Raw genomic sequence first — 23316 nt, 5'->3', positions numbered from 1 at the left:
GATGATGCCCCAGTTCCGCCTGCGCTCCTCGTGCCCAGCTATAATAGGCTTCGGTTGTTGAACATGTTCCCTTTCAGTCTCTAATTGACTGATTTTTATGCAAGAGTGCGTGCAGCAAAGCACGCGAGGCCTCTGTCTTTCGCCTGGGTGCTCGCAGAGGGACTTCTAACAGCACAAACTTCCTTCACCAAACACCTTCCCCAAAGCTCGGGAAAGAGCTCATTGCCACGCTGGCAGCAGCAGAAAGCTTTTGTGCTTGGCTTACTGCTTCTACCAGGTGAATGTAAGTCCTGAGGCTTTATGCCCCTACAGCTAATGACAATATTTCACTGCTGTAATGCAGCACAGCTTCTCTCATTTCATAGCGACCATGAGGTGACTGCTTCCTAATCTGTGGCTCTCGCCTCACGCTTGAGACTGTGGTGTGATTAAAAAAAACAACTAAAAAGCACATTGGGTAGCAAGTAATACAAGACTGAATGACCATGAAAAATAAAAATAAAACAAAACAACAAATAACACAAAACAATGAAAATCTTGGTTGGTTCACATGACTTTCTTCTGAAGCCAGAGGAAATAGCAGGAAGGAGACTTTTTTGTCCAGTAGCTCTAAGCTGATGCTTCCAGCCGAAAGATTAAGTGCTCCGAGACAGCTGCTGAGCTCCCCCATTAGCCCCCCGTTTGTACCATACACCGCAGCCCAAGTTCTGTGTGTTTTGGGCCATGTACGTGCTACGGCTGCCCAAAGGCTGTTGGATATGTGTGGACATGTCATTATTAAGGCAAGCTCAGTGCTCAAGCACTGGCTAATGGCAGGGCGCTGAGCAAAGCTCTGAGAGCTCCAAACGCGAGCCCAAGCCTGCGGAGGTTGCGACCGATGGAAGCTACCAGGCTAAACGTTACGGTGCTGGCTTTAGGTGGGAACTGGGCAGGCTGACACTCGACATTGACTTCCCTGAATTGCTCATTCAAAGATCTGTCAGTAGCCGTACGTTTAGCTGGGGTGGGAAAATGTCTTACATAAAGCAACAAAAGAAACCAGCTGCTAAATGCTAATACCCTATATTAGGAAGTACTCCAGATATTAAGATTCCCCACACAAGAATTTATTCAAAAGCATATCTAAACACATTTTCTTTGGTCAAACAAGCAGCAGAGGCTGGAAAAGGCGTTGCTTTTTGTGGGTCTCTAAACCACACACACTTTACAACAGGCGCCGCGGGGCTGGCTGTTGACAGTGCGCAAGGACACTTTGTTCTGCAGGGATTGTTAGGGAGGTTTTGTTTTGTTTTTAATTGTCTCTATAGAGAAGGAAAAGGCTTTAACGCAGCATCGCTGCTGCTGGTTAATTCCCAAAATCTTGCTGACCATCTTTGTTTCCCCTTGGCAGTTTAGAGCTCTGCTTTGCGGCAGCACGAAGCTCCGTATGCGCAATTTCTGTCACTTGGTTAAAGCCAGCGTTCCCCTCCTGCCGCAGACAAGGCAGCCCTTTATTGGCTGCAGAACAAGATAACTGGCTTAATCTTCCCAGTAACACGTGAGTTTTCATGTATCACTTTAATCTGCGAAACACTGGGGCTGAGTGTACCGTCACATGCCGATTTTACTTTTCTATGAGCGAGTGACTCCCGGGCTCAATGATGGATTGTTCGCTCCCTTTTAACAACAGTCAAGATGGTGAATGCCCCGGGGTGATAGACAGTGTGCAATGGGAACGACAGCAAATCTGATGGCCCAGTTCAAGTTCACCTGACAAAGCTGAAGCAGTCTGCAAGCAGCATTCGAGAAAGGATTATTCACACTAGCATTATATTTTTGAATGCATTTTTCTTCCTGTGCAGCTGCCCAGCTCCCCAGCACTGAAGGTTTATGCACCATAATAAAGAGATTTAATTTTTTTTTCTCTCTTGCTTCTCACTCTTTACACCTAGCTCTAATTGTTCAGCACAGTGATAGGGCATCTTTCCAAACAACTCGGCACAAACCACGTAGAAAACAATAGCATTGCTAAAAAGTGGCAACAAAAGCCTAAAAATCTCTGCCAGTGGCAGAAACAAAAGCTTATGGTTTTGTTAAAGCTAATGCCATGGTGCTGGGGACCCATCTTTTTGGAAATTTAATGCCGTGTTCCCTTTCTCACAATGCAAATCTCCCAAAAGAAGCAGTCCCAGCCCTCGGGCCATGGGGCAGGGAACCTCCAGGTTTGGAGGAGAAGAGAAGAGAGCATTTTCAGTGGAGGGAGCTAGTGACCTTGGATGTAGCAGGGAAGCTACGTACCATTTTTCAGATGAAGAATCCCCTAGTACATGGATGACTGCACACGCACACACTCTGGATGCCTTGGCATAGTCTTTGAAGAGTAACACCAAAGTCTCGTCATATTTTATTTCAGCTAGAGAGGCGGGTTCCTGAGCAGCAGCCAGTGTTCGGTCCAGTCCTGCTATTCCTGCCAGATGTGGAACTAAGGGGAATATACACACCTCTTTCTTGAAATTTCACAGAAGTAGCTTTCGGCCTCCTGGTTAGGACAATAACACTGGGAGAGGTGTGCCGAAAGAGCCGAAGATCTCTTTTGCTCTCCGGTGGAATAGAAAAGCAGATGCAGCCTCTATGTGCAAAAATATGCCCTCTGCAGTGTACACATTCCCTGACCGTGCTGTCAGGTTTGATTCTTACCATCTAAGCAGCCTGTGCAGGAAAAAATAACTCTGCATTTCATACTTACCAGTTCCCCAGGTGGTGGCTCGTGAGTGTCCAAGGAGGTCACCTGAATGAACGTCAGGTTTTAGTTTAAAATAAAACAAAACAACACAAGACAACAAAATAAAATCCCACAAAAGATTGTTTCACAAAATGCAGAAAGCTGCAACTGCCTCTAGCCCAGCATGCACTATTGAAGCATGTGGTCGGCACGCACGCCACAGGCTGCTCAGCACTGGCGTTAAATATCAGGGGCTCTCAGGGTGTGTGCTATGTATCAACCACAAACAACAGCAAAAATTCGGCAAGAATGTTTGAGTTAAAGGACATACTCCAAGCCACAGCTGTTTGTATGTGCGAGAGTAAAGTGTGTTCCTAGAACAGGCAGAATTGTCAAGGAAATCCTTCCTCATGTAGGTAAAGATTTAGGATTTAGTCTTCGGCTGCATAAATGGAGCAAGGTGAGAGGATAAGGTCTTGGTGTGGGCTGTTGATAGGGGCAGTGTGTAACGATACCACTTAGAGGACACCTCTTTCACTCACAAGCAACCCCTTAAAGCCCCAGTACCTGCTCTGAATAGCTGATGCGAGCTGTACCTGTGAGTGCCTAGCTCACACAGCAAACTAGCTCACGTAGCCATAGAGCCAGGGCTGTGCACTGCCCTCGGAGGCATTGAACCACAGTCTGACGGGCCGGCCATGCCAAAACAGGTTTGCAAGCAATAAGCCCTGGACGGAGCTCCTGTGGGTGGTGACAACTGGATTTTGTGCTGGAGGATCTTGTGGTAACTGGGAGTCTTCCTGCAGCTTGTACTGTGGTAAGGGTGGGCTGAGTGAGGGTGTGCAGCTCAGAGGAAGGAGCTGTTCTCCTCTAGGAGGAACCCAGGCGGGCACCGAGGCTGCTCACCCTGTGCCCGTGCCAGTGCTGATTCGATGCTGGCCTCCCCCTGGAAGCACTCCTTTGTACTAGGGTCTGCATTCGTGCCTGGAAAGATTTTTTGGTGGGAATTAGTCACAGAATCATTCACAAAACTTACGGTGTTCACAGTTTCGTTACAGTCAGAAGAGGCGTGCTGTTCTTAAGTGAGAAATATTCCACTCTCTCCCGAGAGTTTCTTAAATGTAGCAGGCCTAAATTATTCATGTATAGTTTTTCCTGGCTCAATACCAGTATTTTTCTCCTTGAAGAACAGCAGACTCTTTTGGCTGCTGCAGTTAAAACCATATTTCCTTCTATTTAAATGTTGTGTGGTCACACCTATACGTACATACCCCTCTGAAAGAAATTGTGCTTTTATTTTTTAACAACCCGAAACATCACCATTTGTTCCCGGAAGCATTTATACAACTTTCTGTGCACTTTACAGATGGTTGAAACACAAGTCTCTGCTTCTGTCTCGCTCTGTTTCCTACTCCATTTCCGAAGAGCAGATGGTGCCTGTTGCCCTCACTGGGTCTGCTGATGCACTGGATGTTTATATAGTCTTGTAATACACCTCTAGCTGAATTTTGGAGGCTGCTTTCTGCCTCCTCTTACAGTCTTCTGCAAAGTCTGACAGATGGCTATAAGAACAAGCGTTTCAGATGGTACACAAGATGGTAACATGGTAATACCAGCTGGGATGCACGGACCAGGACTTTCCCAAAATGATGCAGGTAATGGCTGACCAGACTCACGTCATCTCAGGGCCTCTGTTCTCACAAAGACAACATGCTCCTAGAAGTGTGTAGGATAAGGTACTGCCCATCTTATGGATCATCTTCTGCTTGGTTCTCCTGTGTGAGTCTACATTGGCGGCTCTACTGAGGGTCTCGTTAAAGAAAGGCAACGACAGATTTCATTGCACTCCACATGTTGGTTATTGAAGAAGTAATGAATCCCTCTCTTCCCGAAGTTAGAGCGTGAAACATCTTTGCTGTTAACAGAATGAATCTGTGGGTCTGTGAGGTAGATGAGGCCTTTCCCGTTCCCTGTCACCCAGCCTGCAGAAGAAAGGATACATCTTTTTTTACCAAGCATCACGGCCCTTGTGCTATCCCACCCAGTACTTGGCACAGCCCACACTCTGCTCAAGTCAGTTCAGTGGTTCCCAGCTTACCCCTGTGTCAGCAAAAGCAGAATGAAACCCCAGGAGGTACTGAATGAATATTGCTTGGACATCCCAGAGACACCCATGTGATGAAGGTTGATTCTGAAAGGTTGAAAAACCTTTGGCTTTTAACCAAAGAGCTCAGTTCTCCATTAACTAAACAGGGAATTACTTTAGGCTTGCCAATTTTGGGAAGGAGGATGTGTGATAAAACCCGCTGTCTTTTTTAGTGGTTCTCCTTCAGGTGTTTCCACAGGACACATCCTCGCAGCCTGGCTTTAGCCTAATTGGGTGCAGACAGCTCCTGTGGCACTCTGGGGAGCGTGCAGCTTCTCTGCTCTTGCTGTGACACAGCAGAGGAAAAAAGCACTGCTCACAGCAGAAGCACACCTGCACGTACCTCCCTCACCTTACGTTGTTTAGAGAGGCTATGTCCTCGTACAGCATATTCTGCTGCTTGAGGGGATGTGCAATAAATGGAGTTCACCACAATACAAACCTTGCAGGTCAACAACGACGTCTGTTCCATTGGAGTACTCGTAGGAGAAGTGGCCATAGGCCAGGCCATACTCTGTGGCTTTGTACTCGTTCTTTACCACCTTTGTGTTATTGGACAGCTTCACAAACTCCCCCAGGATGTAGGGCTCCACGCTCACACATCCTTTTATTGTTCTGTTTTCCAGTATCTGAAAAGAGAGTTTCAGTGACAGTCGTCCAAGCAGAGATGTGAAAGCAAGAATGCTAAAGCTCCTCTAAGGGAATGTTTGCATTCTCCTCCTAGAACTTTTTGTCATAAGATGGATGGAAATATCCCCCGTATTAACCCACTGCTGATTCAAAACACAGGCTGCTTAGAGCTCACATTTCACTAGAGCAACGATGGCACCAACACAAAGCCAGCCTGGCAGGCCAAACCGAGCAACAAATTCTATCAAAATATCTAGTTTGTTCAGCAAGTGAGGAACTTCTTTCAGGAGACCGCCTAAAGAACAAGCAAGAAAGATGAAAAGATTTGAATAAACTTGCACCTGGTCCTTCTTCAATGTGCAAATAACCACTGGGTGATTTTTTTTGTTGTTATTGTAGTTTTTGTTGTTGTTGTTGCTTTTTTTTTTTTTTTTTAAAGTAATTTCTGTCTTCAGAGACTAGTAAGTGCTGGTGCCAGGCTCTCATTAGGCCTTATTAGCAAGTGGCATAGAGCCAGACCTACTGCCAGAACGGCTTGCAGACACAGTAATATACATATCATGCTGTCATACTCATACTAATATTGTGAATTCATACACATACTAATAACAGTGAACTCAGCTCTGTAGCAGGCAGGGAAAGGCAGGCTACTTAGCTCTCCGTATCTGAAACACAAGTCCAGCTGAAAGTTAAGCATAAGAACTTGGAAAAGACCTGTAACTTTCCCCCGGAGGGCTGGATGTCTGGTTTAACCTCCGTGCCAGATCACACAGATGTGGCTCCTGCCTCTAAGCACTCAGACTGGGTGCTGCCACAGCAGGGCCACCTGTCCATGGCTTTGCTGCCCTTGCAGACATCTCGCAGAGCAGAGAGGGTAGTAAGAGCAGCAACAGCTGTCCTGGCTACACTTCTGAAACACAGAAGGCCAGTATGATCCCTGAGGTGTGCCCTAAGAGTGTGTTGAACGCAGCCTCCTCAAACTCTGTGTGTTTGAAACCGAGTGGACAAATAGCCATCTCCCCTGATCTAATGTGGCTGCTCTTCAGTTGAGTTGTGGGTATTTTAGTTGCTGTTTGTTGCTGTTTAAAGACTAACCCCAAACTGCTTTTTCTTCAAAACTTCTTGCTTCAGGCTTCTTGTTTTTTTTCAACCCACTCCAGACACAATAAATTCTCATGACTTTGCTGTGCCTTCTCCCTAGGCTTGCTCAGATAACTCTCCACATCCCAGCCAGCTCTCTCAGCCACTTGGTTCTTGCCTCTCCCAGCAGGCAATGTCTGAGGCTGAACTGTTGGGATGTAGGGGCAGAATGGTCCCCAGTGAGAGGTGCCTGATGGACCTGTGGTCCTGCTGAAGCTCAAAGCCCTGCTGTTTCCACTAGTCTTTCCTCACCATCAGTGTGAGCTCACCTTCAGGGAGTGCATGGGCATTTCCTTCTCCTTACAGAGCACAGACCACACAGAGATGTGGTGGAGCTGGTTCTTTGCCAGGGACAATTGGAAAAGGAGCAGACGGTGTCTTGGAGAGAGGGAGAGCACTTCTGCTCAGGCAGGCCCCATTCCTCTCTCTGAGGTGGGCCACTTCTTTATATAGTGACCTATTCCTCTCCTAATAGGAACTAATAACTAATCAGAATTGCTATGGTAAGGGGTTGTTATTGAGGAAAAGAGCTTTTCTTTGATAGCCGTTTGAAGGATGTCTTCTGTCCTGAACAATCAAGTACACCTACCAGGTAAGATCACATGAATTACAGCATGTCACCTACAGGCGGCCTACCTACTAGTAATTTAAAGTCAAACTGACTTATGACCCACTTCCCATCAATTCCGTGCTATTGCTTTGAAGACAGCTCTTACCAGAAGTACTGCAGATGGGATATAAAAGATTTGGGTAGGGACCTTTTGCTCATACAGCCTCTTGTTGAATTCCGTCACGTAGTACTGAGCAGTCATTTGTCGTTCCACATCACTGAAATGATGAAGAAGCCCCTTTTCTTCTTTATATTCTTTCCCAACATACCTAAACAAGAAAAAACAAAACAAAACAAACACAGCAAAACAAAACAAAAACAACCTTTGGTGTAGTCAAGTTTGCAGCAGACTGTACTCAGGAAGCTCTACTTGTGGTACACAAACATCATTACCATACACAAACATCAAACCATAAAGTTTTTTTTTTTTTCTTTTTTCTTTTTTTCTCCCAAAGCTCTTACAGGAATAAAAATGCTGTAAAAATCAAGCAAATCCTAGGATGAGGGTTTCATAGCAATTGAATGTTTAAAGTCAACTCTTCTTGACTCTGAATGGAGACCTGACTCAGAGGTACTTAAAATATTGTTCTTAATCCATAAGAATTCATAAGATACTTCTAATAACAATCCAAAATCTGTGATTAGCAGCCAGCAGAGCTTTCCTGATGTGAAACATATATGTCTTTTTAACTTTGCTCTCAGATCAAAAGGATCCATTGTGTAAACCCATTGTCAAAATTAAAAGTGACTGAAGATCTTCTCTGCCTACAGGCATTGTTGCTCCTTCACTCTGTGTTAAGAATGAGCTTGTTGCAATGTGATTCTAGGCTGGAGTCTGGGTACATGGAAGTTAACTGGAGCTAAATGGGTGATAAGAAGATTTACCCTACTGAAGATTGACAAAATGCCCAAGAGATTTAGAAAAGCAATAAAACAGTCTTGCTATAGAAAGCCAGCCAAAATCTAACCAAACATAAACTAACAGAAACAGAATAAAGGAACAATCTTCTGCCACTGTGACTGCTATTTCTGTAGTTGTCCAGATAAAAAACTTGTATTATCTTCTGAAAATACCTGATAAACCTATTGTCCAATAAGTCACTGGACTAGCTGAATCACAGGTATAAGATTAATCGTACCAGGCAGTTTTCAATCATATTTACACAGAAGTAGAATTGATATTCATTTTGCTTCAAAAATTGGTTTGGTCAATACCTTCCCAGGCTTTCTTCTTGGTGCAGGAAGTGTATCCAAAATGCATTTCTCTGTTTACCTTCCTTTGCCACGTTCAGGTAGTCCCCAATGAATACAGCTGTTTCCTGGCCTGTCCAGAGGCCTGATTTCTTTGAGTATTTCAAAAGAAGAGCTGCTACAAAAAGAAGACACAACAGGTGGTCTGGACAATTCCACAAGATTGCTCTAAGCCTGAGCTGAGGGGTGATATACCATCACCTAGGAGATATAAGATATCCAGGCTCCTCTGAAAGTAAAGTACTCTGCAAAAAGATATGTGCTAAGTGGCACTGAGGTGCAGAGATAGATGTTCTACATGAAGGACAAAAATATCTAAACAGGCTTGAAACAAGCAAGATGGGCTGATCCCCCAGTAGATTGCACTTAATGAGCGCAATGAGGCATCCTATAGAGGTGTTGCTCCTAAATTATATATTTCCTACTATATTGAACAAAGTTCCACAAATTAAGATTAAGCAAATAAATTGAACTGTTATTTATGATTAACTTTATAATCATTATCTCAAATAAATAGTTCAAAGGAATAAAATATTGAACTTACATGGGCTCAAGTAAAAGGGGTAAAATAGACTCGACAAACCAGCACAGGGAACCAAGTTACCTATTGCATGAATGGATAAAGCAGGAGGGACTCAGTGGGCATGGAGATGGAGCCCATCTCCATGAAGCTGTCACTGTTGTGCAAATGGGTAGGTAGGAATACAAGAAAAAGTTTCAAGGGAGTGTTCTATTGCTATATATTTTTTTTTTTGTACAAAAATTCACCAAAGAATAAAAAAATCCTGGTAAGTGATGACTAAAACATGATGTTAAAAAGCCTGAGTCAAGGCTGTTTTCTATGGGAGTAGCTATCACTGCATGAAAATGCTTGTTGCTGTGTGGAAACTTACAGTATGCTTTACGAAGCTGTTTAGGCTTAAAAATTCCAGTAGGCGTCAGTCTCCGGACAAGCCAGTTATGCTCTACTCCTGCCAGAAGCTGCACGTAGTCATCATCCCTCAGAATTCGGGCATCAAGGACTTCTTCCTTTGTTCTCCCAGGTGTAAAGGCAAGACCATTTCCCCTTGGGTTCAGAAATGGACCTTCAGGGGAACACTTGGGCTTCTGAGCTGAGTTGTGCCATGGACTCAGAGATGGCCTCTGGCTGCTCACCCTGTCCTGAGGCTTCTCTTCTTCTTCTTCAGTAGTAGCACAGTCAAAGTAGTTGACTTTGGGCATCTTTCCCCCTGAGGGTAAAGCTGTTGGTGCACCCAGAGCTGGCTGATGTGGACCAGCGGCTGTGGGATAATTGTTTACCAGGTCTCCTATACTGATGAAATCAAATTCGGTGTCATCTACCGTTTCTGCCTGGGGGTCAACAGCAACCATTTTGTGAGACCTGTTCCCGGCCACGGCTGGAGATTTCCCCAGCCAGTTACCCACTGGGGCCTCGCTGGCCATTTCTGGCTCGGTGCCCGTAGACTCCGCATCAGCCACCCCATTTGTGGCGGGGCTGTGCTCAGACGAGGGACCCTCACCTCTGTCCCCGGTTCCTCCCGCCGACTCCACCCAGGCCAAGCGGGATTTGGGTGCCTGCCTTGGGCTGAGCCCGCTGTCCGTGGTGCTGCAGCTGCCCTGCCCAGGCCTTCTGGCCGGGGGAGCGTGAGGAGACCCCACTGAGCCACGCGGGAGCTCTCGAGGAGAAGGCTGATGGGCTCTTGGAGGCAGCAAGTGCAGGCGAGCTGCTTGGTCGTATTCGGCAGATTCTGTTGTGCAGCACTGCTCCTCCGCTGAGCCCTGCTGCTGCTGCTGCCCTTCCCTGCGAGGCTCTTGGCCGCTGTTACAGCTCAGTTCCTCCCAGCTGGAGGAGTAACTTGACAGCGCCAGCTTGCACCACGAGTTCTCTGAGGTGGTGGTTTGGCTCCTGTTTTGCCATCTGCCCAAAGCACTGTTTCCATCATTTATTACTATTTCAAATGGTTCAGTCTCCTCTTCAAAGGAAATATTGATCACATCAGAGGCGATGCATTTGTTTCTTGTTTGGCCACTGAGTCTCTCTGAGCTACTTTCTGCTTTTTGTGTATTGGCCATTTTGCCAGCACCTTTCCTCTGGCACCCTGCTTCTTCAGTGGTGCACACAGTGTCTATGTTTTTGGTTTCAGTTTTTAAGGTTGTGACACAAGCTCCCGTGTGCATTTCTCCTGGTGTGGTATTATGGATCCTGCAAGTATTTTTAAACACTTCACACACTGACAGATGATGCTGAGAATGCTTGGCAAGGATCTTCTCAAAGTTGGCCTCCCCTTGCAGGATAGGTTTTTGCACTGCGCTTTTGTAGCTGTCTGGAATGTAAGACCTGGCATCAGAATTAGGAAAGCTTTCCACTTGCAAGTGCTTCTTAACAGACGCAATCAGAGACATGATCTCCTTGGCAAGCACTCCTTTCTCTTCCTCTTCTGCAAGCGAAGTGCTGTACGCGTGCAGTTTTCCCATGGCTTCCTTGCAGAGCTGACCCACCTCATGGAGCTTCTCACTGTCCCCATAGAGCCATCGATGCACAGTTGTGAGGCAGAAAGCAGCTTTAATAAAGCTATGGAGCTCCTGCTTGCTGGTGACAGGACTGTTTTCAGTCTTGGTGAGGAGGCCGATCTCAAAGGATTCTTTGGCTTCGGACAAGTAGAACTTTTTCCTTTCGGGGGGACAGTCCTTGGAGTGACTGTAGGACAGCAAACACACCCCACGGATGTTCTGGGAGAGGACAAAAGAGGAATCAAGGAATTAAAAAGCAGCACCTCTGTCTCAACTAAATGAAAGGAGGAAAAACTGTGTTTCTTTCCCTTTTACAACTGGAAGAAAATGCTGGCCCTAACTGCCTGCTGCTGTGTTTCTGTTAGGAAACAATCTTGCTCTTTCTCCTTTGAAATTCATCTTTAGTTACAGGAGAAGCAACACTCTCAGGTGGGCTCGAAAGCCCATCCTCGCTCTGCAGACAAATACTGCTTTCTTCCCATCTGCTTAGCTTCAGACTGGAGTCCAGAGTAACATCTATCATTACACCCACAACACAGATAGGAGCATATCGTACAGTACGATGCTTGGAAGCTAGATTACAGCCAAATTTAGTAGCCTGGACTCTTCTCTGATACACACAGTACTTCCAGAATAAGGACTAATACTTACCACTGCTGTGAGCACAAACAGTGGGGTATACTGGCTGTAGGCTGCCGCCAGTTTGCAGGCTTCAGCAGCTGATAGTAAGCGATGGCTGAACTCCCGGAGAAGGCTCTGGTGGAACAGAAAAAAGCACAAGGGGAAACCTCATTTTAAAGGCTCTCTTTTCAAAGAGAAGTGTCTACCTGGCAGGCAACCCTGTTAGGCTGGAGGTAGGCAGCTTGGGATTTGGTCATCTGAGTCCATTGGGATTTGTAGGTTCCCTGAGGCTTCTGATGCCTTTGAATCTTGACAGAGTGGGGCATCAAATCTTACACAACAACAGCCGACCGAATTTCTGAAAGAGCCTTTTTGCTCAGGTTTACCATAGATGTGTCAGTTTGGGGCTCTGTAAATCATCTGCGTATTACACATACACACACATATACCCTGACTAAATATTTTTACTGTTTCTTTTTTCCTGGAGCAAAGCATTTTTCCATCTAGGTGCTAATGAACTTTATCAATGGGAGCGATAGAATTTTCTTCAGCCCTCTCAGCTTAGGAGAGGAACTGGAGGGTGGACAAAATGTGACTGAATCTGGGACAACGACATACAATTTTTCTGAAGAATCTGCACACACTATTACTAAACCACATCTTACCAGGTCAATCTCAGCATTGGTTTTAAAACGTGTATAATCCTTCTCATTCATGGAAGAAAAGATATCAGCTATAATACCCAAGGAGGTAGCAATTCCCTGAAAAAGAAATGGGAAATGATGGCAGATTTTTTCCCATGTGTTAAGAGCTTTAGTTCTTACAGTTACTTAGTTTCTATATATGGCAAACCAGAAAACAAACAAACAACACAACCCACACTGAAAATCCAACAATATGAACCAAAAAGGATCCAAAGAGAAATACTGCTGAGAAGCTCAGGTCATCTTGGTAGGGTTTTATTAACTTTAACTTGCAGAAAATGCTGGACCCTGATGAGTTTCTGTGAGTGGCAGCTATTCTGATAAACTCTAGCTCTTGCCTTCAACAGCAACTTCAATAGCACTGCATTTTTCTTAGATATTTTTCCAGGGTGCTCTTTGTGACAATGAAAGCAAAGTCTCTTTCCTGAACTTTTGATTTACACCTGATAGCTAAGGGCCTGCCCAGCTGAATAGTTGAGAATGCCAGGAAGTATCTGTACACTTTCTGCAAAATTCACACGTCTTTGGTCTCATAGGGATGTTCTGAGATTAAAGTCAAGCTTTTAAGTATGGGAGAGGAGAGGTGATGAGGTCTGTTTTTTTGTTATATCCTATTCTGGAATACAATTACAAAAATTATTAAAGAATCACCCCAGGACTTGCAAGACTTAGGTTCACATTCCTGTTTAGCTACGGACACATGGTATGACTGTTGCTTCATTGGCAGCGGGAAGATTAGTGCAACCATGCCTCACAAAAGTGTTAAAGACAGATATATTAGCTGCTGCAAGGCGTTCAGATGTTGCAGGGCCAGGGGACATACACCACTCACAACAGATAGTGTAGGGCAGCTTGAGAACATTTCAGCAAACAGAAATGCTAAAAAACAAAACAAGAAAACCAAACCAAGAAACCCAAATCTATGGTTGTGTTCTGGGATTAGTCTGTCCTTGTCAGAGACACCTGTGACATCCTAGGTGATGGCTCACTTCAGACAATTCTGCTTAATGAAAACCATCACTTTGAAATCACTTTATCACTAATGAAAACTATCATTCCGTTTCCCTGCAGGAAAAAGGTGTCTGTAAGTCTGTGCATGCATGCGGAAACAAACAATGTGCTACACGGACCAACTGGAATATTCGTCCTTAATGTTAACCGTGTCTGAGATGCATAATTGAAACTTTATTTCTAAAAGACAGGACTGAGGTCAACAAAAGCTAATCTGGAATGATTATTAGATTGGCAAGGCTATCCGCAGTGAAAAGAAGATCCTACCTTTTTATCTGGTAGAGGAAGTTTGAAATATCCTACAACCGAAGCCCAAATCAACTCTGCCGCCTCATACCACATCCCTAAAATAAACCAGAGAAATAGTCACTAAGCAGATTACTGCTACCGATGGCTTCAAATAGGCAGAGATTATTTTACATCTTCTTGAGTTGGCAGCCCTGGAAACAGTATAAAACCACGTCATGGCATATTTTGCTTTGGTGACGGTGAACATTAGTTTCTTTTAGCTTTTGGCTGTGTATAAACACACATTTTATGTTCATAAAAGACCTCATTTCAACAGTTGCTGAAGATGAAAGGTTATGGCAAAAGTGTAAAATGAAGGCTGCTGGCCCCAAGTACCAAGCCTGGAGTACAGAAGTCCATCATTCTGAATGCTAGGGATCACCCTATATTGACAGAAGAAACCGCCGTGATGTACCCATGTTAAGCTACTGCATGCTTTTGGGAACAGTGAAATTGGGAAAAGTGTTAGCAGAAGAGTGAAACAATATTGCAGGATGCTCCTTGGCTTCTGGTTAGATTAATAATAAGATGGTAATTCTTAAAATGTGATTGCTTGGTACATGGCTCTAGGTCCTTGCTTCTTCAAACAGATGTGTGCATAACTCATCGTCTGTGGCTGTGTTATGGATGTCAGGCAGACGTTTCACACAAGCTAAAATTCTGACATATGACAAATGTATCATTGCAAATCCTGACTATAAAGAAAAAAAAAAGGGAGAAACCTTGAATAGATATTTACAGAAAAAAGCCATACCAAGCTTTTGCAGAATCTGTCCTCTGATTTGTAAGCAGACCGACTGAACAAGGATCCTATCACTTTCATTAGCATACTGCCAGGTACCTGAAAAAAGAGTTGAAAATTTCAGTAGAGAGAATGAAAAAATGCTGCCATCATTTTAGGCCTCTGAGGAGAACCTAAATCCTGTCAAGTTGCCAGAAATCCCTCCATTGAAGTCAGCTGGTTTGAGTCAGGCCTTGCAGCCAGAGAGATGATAAAGTGTCAGTGCAGCAAGGAATATAAGCAGACAGCTATATGAGCATGTAGCTTGAATGACAGCTACGCAGAGGATAAGAACAACATAAAAAGCAAAAGGTTCCTGTCTTCTGTGAAGCAACAAAAAGTCACTGTGTATAAAGATTATACAGAGTTGCACTAACAAGCATTCAAAAGGATTAACATGGTTATCTGCGCCATCACTGGTACACACAGAGAACAAAATACTTTGAATCATTGGCAAAATATGTTTTCAGATATCAGTGTATCATGAAGATTAAAACAAAAGTTTTTGCATTGAAACAGCACGATTATACAAAGTTAAACGAAGCGTTTCATTATCAAATCTATATCGACTGTCTCATTATAATAAAAATGAAACCACTAAGCTTTCCTAATATGACCATTTCACTGCAACTCTTAGCACAAAGTACCTGTTAAACAACACATCTTCAACATTAACTAAGCATTATCATTAAATATTATGAAAATAATCTGAAAATAATAACACAATCTCATCAGAGATGAAATGCAGAGCCATTGCTACTTTAACAGTGATATCTAGTATTTTGTTTAAAGCCCTCTTGAGTAAGGACCCTTCTTGTATAAGAATTTCAGTTTCACGCAAAAATAGAACACTAAAAACCAGAATGGACCTTTTTTTTTTTTTAATGGTTGTAGGCAAAGCAAAAGCAAGACTATATAAACTCTGAAGGCTAAGCAAATAGTTAACAGGTTTGAAAACCTAAAATACATTTGTCTCAAACCCGTAATTAAATACTGATTTTGAACGTCTGACAAAATGTGTGAATTCTTACCATTTCTACATATCCCTCCAAATCTGAAACAAGTCACATGGCCAGCGGTATAGTCATTTGACAAAAAGGAAAAAGAAGAAATTTCTAAAAGTATCATTGCACATTAAGGAACGTTCCCATTTTACAGTTTTGCTTGTCTATCCAGTAATTGAAGAAAGTGCTTTAAGATGAAGAATTTGCTCTCTTTTTTTTCTCAACTCCTAAATATTGTAAGTAAGTGCACTATAGTCTGCTGCAGGGCGAGGTTAAAGTTTTAATTTTGCTCACAAGATCAGTGTGAATGTGGAGGATTACTCAACAAATTTGTTTTTCTTGGCGACTGGGGGGTTGTCTTTATTTTGTATCACCAATCAGTCAATTGCTTGAAATTGGGCTACATTTTAAAATTCTCCAGACTGAGAAATTAGTAGAAAGGCTGTCAGTCCAGAATATTTTTCTTCCCAAGTGAAGACATACAAAGATGAATTGTAGAAGTTTCAAAACAAGGTTTCAGCTTCCACATTTTAGCAGAGAATGGTGATGAAGAGAGAAGCATGATGTAAGGAGTTGTTACTGAGGTTAGACTGGCTGTATTTGAAATTTGTGTGACTGTCAAAATTAGTACCAAAAAAATAGTAATTATGAAATTAGAAAATAAATATATATGTACCTGTTGCTCCGTTGTCATTAATAAGGCTGCTTAGGATATATTCAGCTTTTAAGAGTTTACCTGATAAAACAAAACAAAGATAGATAATGAATACAAAAGTGTACCTTGTGGTATGAAGTGAACAAAAATATTCAACAGTGAAAGCCCTGGCAAATTTTACTTCTCTTCCCAGTGTTCTTATTGTGTTTGCAATTAGCCTAAATTTACCAGTTAAGTATGCACTGCTAGATGCTACCTCGTGTGCAGGAACCTCTGTAATAAAAGCTATTTTGTAGATACAAAAAGTATTGCAAAAAAAAAAGCCAATGGGACAAATATTTCTAGCTGGACATCTGCTTCTGAAAGCCACGGTTAACTCTCCTTTAGGAGGGAGGTTAAGGCCGTGCATTGGTTTTAGAGTCAACCCAGCTGCTAACACAAGCTCAGCAGCATTGGCACGCGACTCCAGACACTGTTCTCACTCTGCTCATTCCCACTTGTTGGGCTGCTGCAGGACTCAGGGCAGGAGCGGAGGCAATAAGACTGGGGAAGGCACTGAGCTGCTGGCCACCCCACAGGCTGGGAATCTCAGACTGTTCTCTGTACTTAAGATATTCCTCAATTGTCTTTTTCAAAGCATGTTTGTTTGGCTTTGTCTTCTTCTCCCAAGAACAAGTGGGAATACACCTTCCCAGTGGGAAGATGCTATATTAAAAATTCTTCAGGTTTTGCCCACGTTATAGGAAGGATGGACATTTTAAAAAATAAAAATAAAGATATTGATTTATCCTAGAGGGCTTTGTAAGCTGCATCATCTGCATAGTCAAGTGGTCCCACTGAAAAAAAAAAAAAAAAAGCAGCTGGGACAGTGCAGAGAAAATGCCAGGACTCTCATTTACTTCTTAAAGGCCCTTGGTCAGAAGTATAGCAATTCAGATATCCCTGTTTGAAACCAGCGGGGAAGATTTGTTAAGGAACAAAAGCTCCAATTAGTATTTTCCACACCCTTTCACAATTTTCTCTACTGCTTTTGGCTCTGACACCCTTTATACCAGCCCCTTTGTGCTACTGAGAAGAGCTGGGAGGGCTCAAGGGGGCTGGGAATGGGCTGTACGTTTGAAAAGATGGCACCGGGGCCATAAGCATGTCATCCCCAGAAAGGGACACAGTATCTTCTTCAAAGTCAAGTAGCTCCTAATTGGGCCTGAGCTGAGAAAATGGAGCGGTGGCTCCCTGGTAGCCAGCACCTGCATTGACGGCGAGGCGAGCCTGGCGGATGACCACCTGAGGACCGATCGGAGTGGTGGGCTGCAGCTTGTGCAGGCCCTTGGCGATCTTCAGGAGCTTGCTGGAGGCATCAATCCAGTACAGGAACCGGTCGATCAGGAACACAACAGCAGCCGCCGTTACACAGTCCTTGGCCATGATGGAGGCCTTCAAATAAACCTGAAAAGAACACCAGTACCCCTGCTTCAAGAAATGCAAGTAGTCAACAGTTTAAATAAAATGCTCTGTTTAGTAATGCCCTGCCTAACAGAGCTGCCTATATACCATTTGAAAATGAATTGAATTTCCTCAGTCATGTAAGGCAACTGCACAGTCTCATAATAAGGGGGAAGTGATTGTCCCCCTGTACTCGGCTCTGGTGAGGCCGCACCTCGAGTACTGTGTTCAGTTTTGGGCCTCTCACTACAAGAAGGACATCGAGGTGCTTGAGCGGGTCCAAAGAAGGGTGACGAAGCTGGTGAGGGGCCTGGAGAACAAGTCCTACGAGGAGCGGCTGAGGGAGCTGGGATTGTTCAGCCTGGAGAAGAGGAGGCTCAGGGGCGACCTTATCACTCTCTACAGATACCTCAAAGGAGGCTGTAGTGAGGTGGGGGTTGGCCTGTTCTCCCACGTGCCTGGTGACAGGACGAGGGGGAACGGGCTTAAGTTGTGCCAGGGGAGTTTTAGGTTGGATCTTAGGAAGAACTTCTTTACTGAAAGGGTTGTTAGGCACTGGAACGGGCTGCCCAGGGAGGTGGTGGAGTCACCATCCCTGGAAGTCTTTAAAAGACGTTTAGATGTAGAGCTTAGGGATATGGTTTAATGGGTTTGGTTTACTGCTAGTGTAAGGTCAGAGGTTGGACTCGATGATCCTGAGGTCTCTTCCAACCTAGAATTTCTGTGATTCTGTGATCCTGTGAAGTTACTAAACATTACAAGAAGCAAATACTTGCTAGCCATGTTCTGTCTCAGAGTTTTTACTTGTAACCTCTATCATCCTAGCCATGTATATAAAGGGCTAAGCCCTTGTGGCACTGATTGGACTTGATTTATAACCTATAATTTGACTAATTTTGTTTATATTTTCATTCTAACATTGGGCACTGATTGGGCTAGACTTATAACCTATAATTTGACTAATTTTGTTTATATTTTCGTTCTAACATTGGAAGGTTCAAGGTTCCAGCTCTTTGTTCTGTTTGATCTGCAGATATCATTCCTTTTTTTTTTTTTTTTTTTTTTTTTTTTGTCTTTCTAATTGGTGTTTAGTATTTGGCAGCACATAATTTGGTGGTCTGTTAATGAATTTAAATTATACCCAGCAGATTAACGGCAGTAATAACAATTAGTTCAAAAGGGACACTAGTCTGGAAAGAGATTGGAAATGGTCACTTCAGCAGTTGTCCCAGATGGAGCTCAAGCCGTACATAAGAGAGAGGGCTTGAGCACTCTGTCTTGCGTATTAAGCAAACCGAGATGCACACAGCTCAGAAAGCACCTTTTCAAACCATTTCTGGAAAAAGTCAGGCCTCCTTGAATATGCATGAACATGCAAATGTCCATGGGGCCTGATTATTACGGTTGATTAGCTGGTACTCCTGCTACCTTCAGTATGAGTACTACGTTTCAGTCCCATCTTTCCTTTTCCTCCTCTTCCTCAGAAGCCCCCCAGGAAACGGGGGATTCCCAGGGGACCTGTGTGTCTCTGAGGGACCAGGCCCCAGTTACAAACAACCAGCATCAGTGCAGCTTTAAGGCTGGAGGATCAAACACTCCTTTGTGCACCACAAACGAACAAACAGGGCAGGAGTCCAATGCCTTTCCCTTGCAGGTCATCTTTAATAATTTCTAAGCCCTCATGAACCCTCTTTGTATCCCCGCAGCTGCTGAGCCCTCACACTGACACGAGGACTCATCCAGAGCTCTGCAGGCAGCATGCTGTTAGGTGGACAGGAGTCCAGTGAGACAGCCATGTCGAGGCCACTTGGCCTCACCATGGACATTGAAGTCCACTAAGACCTGGGAACATCTGCCAGGACAGCACCAAACACCCCTTTCCGTGGCGGATAGGGCTTGGCACTCCCGTCAGTAAGGAGCAAGGAGGTGCTCCACACCCTGACGCCTGGATGATCAATTTTCTTCAGGTTGGCAGCCCACAGAGCCAGGCCTACTGGCGCCCAGCTTCACTCCTACACCTGGGAGCTGGCAATGATCTAGTACTGCCCAGCGGTACAGTAAAATAGGTGAGATAATAAAACAGGAAACACCTTCAACCATACGAAGCCTCCTCAAAAAAAGGATGTGTTTCTCATCTCGTCCTTATCAGTCAGTACTTGTGCTGATGGCAGCAAAAGCAATGCAGGAACAGGAGGTTCAGGCCCCACAGCACCATCAGAGAATGTGACTGTCAAGAAAACTCAGTCCAATTCCCCACTAAATATTGAGTCGGGCAGCTGTCTCCCATTTATCTCTGCAGCAGCAGTTTCCTTGCCTTGCCTTCCTTGTGTAAAGGCCCAGGCCTGACAGCACCGAGCCAGAGACACCAGTGTCCACTGACCACCACAAACACCCTCCAGGCTTCTTGTGCACCCTTCTTGGCTTCTGCCCAGCCTAAATTCTTCACAGCAGCCTGACCAAGAAACGTTCACTTGTTTCTAAAGTATGTAGCCCTCCGAGGTGCGGGGCAAAGCCCATTTCAAACCATTTAGAGGAGAGCCTACGAGCTGCAGCACGAACGCTGGGCTGCAGCACAGGCCTGCTGCAAGCACTTGCTGGCTTGTTTGCAGTTCAGTGAGGCGGATTTGTGCAAATTTCCTTTTTTTTTTTTTTTCCCTCTGAGCCAGAGTTGGATTTTCTAAGAGGATGGCACTTGAAAAGGATTCCTGGAGCTCCGTGCGTGCAGCGCTGCTTGTGCTGGTCAACAATGGAGGAATCCCTCTCTCTAAGCACCTGTAAACTGACACTGCAAACTATCCATTCGAAATGCTCATGAACAGGCCATATATTTAAGCACAGAGCATCGCCTAATCTATTTTTTTTCCTCCCCTTCTTCCTTTAATAGATCGGAGCACAAAAGCCTGAGAGAGGGTGACCTACCAAACAAAAGGGCCTTTGAGTCCCTAGGAAAAGTAGACTTGGAGGAGGATGGAAGGAATCCAAGTGGCCCTATTATTTCCACTTGCACTAATTAGACATTTTTCTGTCAGCTATTGAGCACTGCTGAGAGGCCAAACTCACTGAATTCATTTCTAAAGTGTTTACAGAAGTTTGCATCTGTTTGTGTCTCTTCAGGAGGAAAATAAGCACTTCAATAGCATTGTGGAAAATCTAAACGAAGCATCCTATTCTGAAGGGCTTGGCAGTCTTGCAGCTGCATAATTTAACTCTCCGCTCAATGCCGAAACCTCTTGTGTCCCTCTCCAAAACCAAATGGACACAAAATGTAGAAAAGTCAAGCCAGGGGGAGAAACTCGGCTACTTTTTTGTTGTTGTTGCTGAAAGGCAGGGCTGCACGCTGTGTGGCACACAGGAACACGGTTCGGTGTCAAGCTTCGCAATTACGTTCCCGCCTTGCCAGCAGCACACCCAGAAATTCATACCCTCACCTTCCACCCACCACTCCGAAATTCCTCAGCGCCTCCCGAAAATGTCCTGCTGGCACATGGAGTGCTGCCCTCACCCTGCCAGATGAGGTGTCTGAGAGACAGCAGCCTGGCAGAGCACCACCAGCAGCCCACTGGGCTCGTCACTTTTTGGAGCAAGCCAGGGTAGGGCTAGCAGGTCCACTCGCCTTACTTCTGGCCTCATGTGCACCCATGCGTGGAGAGGGAGAAAGAGAAAAGCAGGAGCGAGGTACGTGCGCACTTTGTTTTCACATCTGTGTCCGCGATGCCCCATGCATACGTCTAATTGAGTTTGGGACACAAAGGGAGCCTCCCGCCTGGGAAGTGGAATCAGGTGGTGCCCGAATTAAATCTGCACGAGATTTCTACACACGGACCAGGGGGGAAAATGCAAAACAGCCGTCAGCGAAGGGCTCGTGCTTAATGGTGCTGAGTGGAAGGGTGTGCTGTGCGTGTGGTTCCCTGCATTAGCGGGGTGGCTCCTCCTTGCATCGGGGCTGAAGTTTGGGTCCCAGCGCCGGGTTCAAAGCCTTGATGCCTCCTTCGCCTTGACAATGGGGCCCGCTCCCGAGAGAGGGAGCAGCTCAGCGCCGGGGCCATCTGGCACGGGAGCTGGCAGGATCGCGTCAAAGGGAAATTATTGGTGCATAGTAAATGAGGGCGGGGAGGAGGGGTAGGGAGTTGCAGAGATCTTTAGGCGGCAGCTGATGTAAGAGGAATTACAAGCCCAAATAAATGAAATATTGATTTAATCCACTCTCCCTGCCCTCTTTATAAAGCGAGGGTCCCACACGCAGCCTGCAGGCTCGGGAAGGTCCCCTTTGCAGAAACCTCTGCAAGCAGCGAGGTTTGAGACCATTCTTAGTGTATGGCCACAGTTTTGCCAGCACTCCTGATTCCTGTGTGTTCTTACAGCCATTCGCCTCAGCCTACTTCAGTCTTCATTTGTAATTGAGACGGAAGTTTCAAATCTTAAAAAAAATCAACAACACAAGAGCAGTCAAGAAAGAAACTCAAGCTCTGTGCACGGGGCGGGGTTTCAATGCCACGCATTTCCAGGTGCTTTAGTTCTCCCTCAAGATCTGCTCCTAGTTAGCACTTCACTGAACCCTAACAAATTGCCCAGCTCTTTCTCCCGCTGCATTCGTCCCCTGTCAGATTAAACACACAGTCAAAACACCAATGGATTTGGCTGAAGTCTCGCCCTTTTACCCCACGCACTGTTAGCAAAGCCCGTATTTCCAAGAGACCAAAGCTGCTGTCACTGCACGGGACTTCTCTATCAATCTCGGCCTTTCAGCTGGCAATCAGAGCACACTCTGCAAATAACAATGAATTAAGCCTCCTACCACCTCTGTGACGGGCAGGAGAAAGCATGTCCGCGATGTGCAGATGGATAAGCCCGAACACAGGACGAGTGAGCCACACAGTAAATAGCTGAGGAGTGAGAGGTTCCTGGACACTTTCCTCTCTGCCCTGAGCAGCAGAGGACCCAATTTAATGGCTTGAGCGTCTGAAGCTGTTAATTAGCTCAAGTTATTCATCCTGAAGGTGATGGAGAGTTGGGTGTTGATTCAATGAGCGCAGCATTAGGTCCATTATTAGCAGCTCAAAACACCACAGAATGGGTCAGTTTTTACAAGCAGCCACATCCTCCTTCGTAAAGTGAGAAGCTGCTAGGGCAATAGCAACCCCTGCTTTTACCAACAGCCCCCCTTTTTGGCAATTTAACTGGCCAGTGATTTAATTTTACCACCAAGGGCTTGTTCCCACTCTCGACTCCTGCACTGCCACTTGCTCCAGCACAGCGGTGCCAGGAGAGCCCCGCTGGCTGCCCTGGCTCCCACTGCGTGTCCCAAATCCCCGGCAGGAGGTAGAGGACCCCCCACGCCTCATGGGGATGTGGAAGGGAAAGGCACCACCCCTGCCCTAGCTGCTGCTTGCAGGTTTTGCTTTGGGTGCTGCTTGAGTGTAGAGGTGGCTGAAGGAGGGCACCAGCCTGTGGGGCCAGTGGGCAAGCCACCAAAAGCATGATGAATTGCATGCTCTCAGGAGAAGCATTTTGGGGGAAAACCCTTTAAATTACTGAGGAGACTTGTTGAGGGGGAGCTCCTGTGAGCCTCCTACATCTGACAGGGCAGCAGGGATTTGGGGGACCACAGGAGTGCCCTGTTTTTGCTAGCTGCCCAGGATGGGTGCGACAGGAACTTTGTGGCACTGACATATCCTGCTGTGCTCAATCTTCATTTAAATAAACTATTGTGCCCTGGCTGGGCATCACGAGTGACACACGAGATAGCAGCCACCCTCCTGTGCTGACAGGACCTGATCTCTGATACCTCTCACTCAAAAAGCCCTGAAGTACCAGCGGTGA

The 23316-nt window shown here is 45.3% G+C and overlaps 1 protein-coding gene across 12 annotated transcripts in view; it reads right to left on the bottom strand.

Annotated features, from left to right (window-relative positions):
- Nucleotides 1-3178: 3178 nt before the first annotated feature.
- Nucleotides 3179-23316, bottom strand: part of ALPK1 (alpha kinase 1) — a 40513-nt gene continuing 20375 nt past the window's right edge. For 10 of the 12 annotated variants that reach the window (XM_068681991.1, XM_068681988.1, XM_068681989.1 and 7 more), the window contains 11 exons: nucleotides 17301-17499; nucleotides 16075-16134; nucleotides 14368-14454; nucleotides 13593-13669; nucleotides 12276-12371; nucleotides 11641-11745; nucleotides 9372-11208; nucleotides 8443-8596; nucleotides 7334-7496; nucleotides 5290-5476; nucleotides 3181-4683 (listed from right to left, as the gene is read on the bottom strand). In XM_068681991.1, the coding sequence (XP_068538092.1) occupies nucleotides 4487-4683; nucleotides 5290-5476; nucleotides 7334-7496; nucleotides 8443-8596; nucleotides 9372-11208; nucleotides 11641-11745; nucleotides 12276-12371; nucleotides 13593-13669; nucleotides 14368-14454; nucleotides 16075-16134; nucleotides 17301-17499 (3162 nt within the window). In that variant the 3' untranslated portion in view covers nucleotides 3181-4486. Of the gene's footprint in view, nucleotides 4684-5289; nucleotides 5477-7333; nucleotides 7497-8442; nucleotides 8597-9371; nucleotides 11209-11640; nucleotides 11746-12275; nucleotides 12372-13592; nucleotides 13670-14367; nucleotides 14455-16074; nucleotides 16135-17300; nucleotides 17500-23316 lie in introns of all 12 variants that reach the window. The other 2 variants (XM_068681998.1, XM_068681997.1) reach the window with 2 other exon arrangements.

This window comes from Anas acuta, chromosome 4 (assembly GCF_963932015.1).
Source record: "Anas acuta chromosome 4, bAnaAcu1.1, whole genome shotgun sequence".
In the NCBI taxonomy this organism is placed as follows: Eukaryota; Metazoa; Chordata; class Aves; order Anseriformes; family Anatidae; genus Anas; species Anas acuta.
Note: the sequence above shows the minus strand (reverse complement) of the source record. Positions and strands in the feature narration are given on the sequence as shown.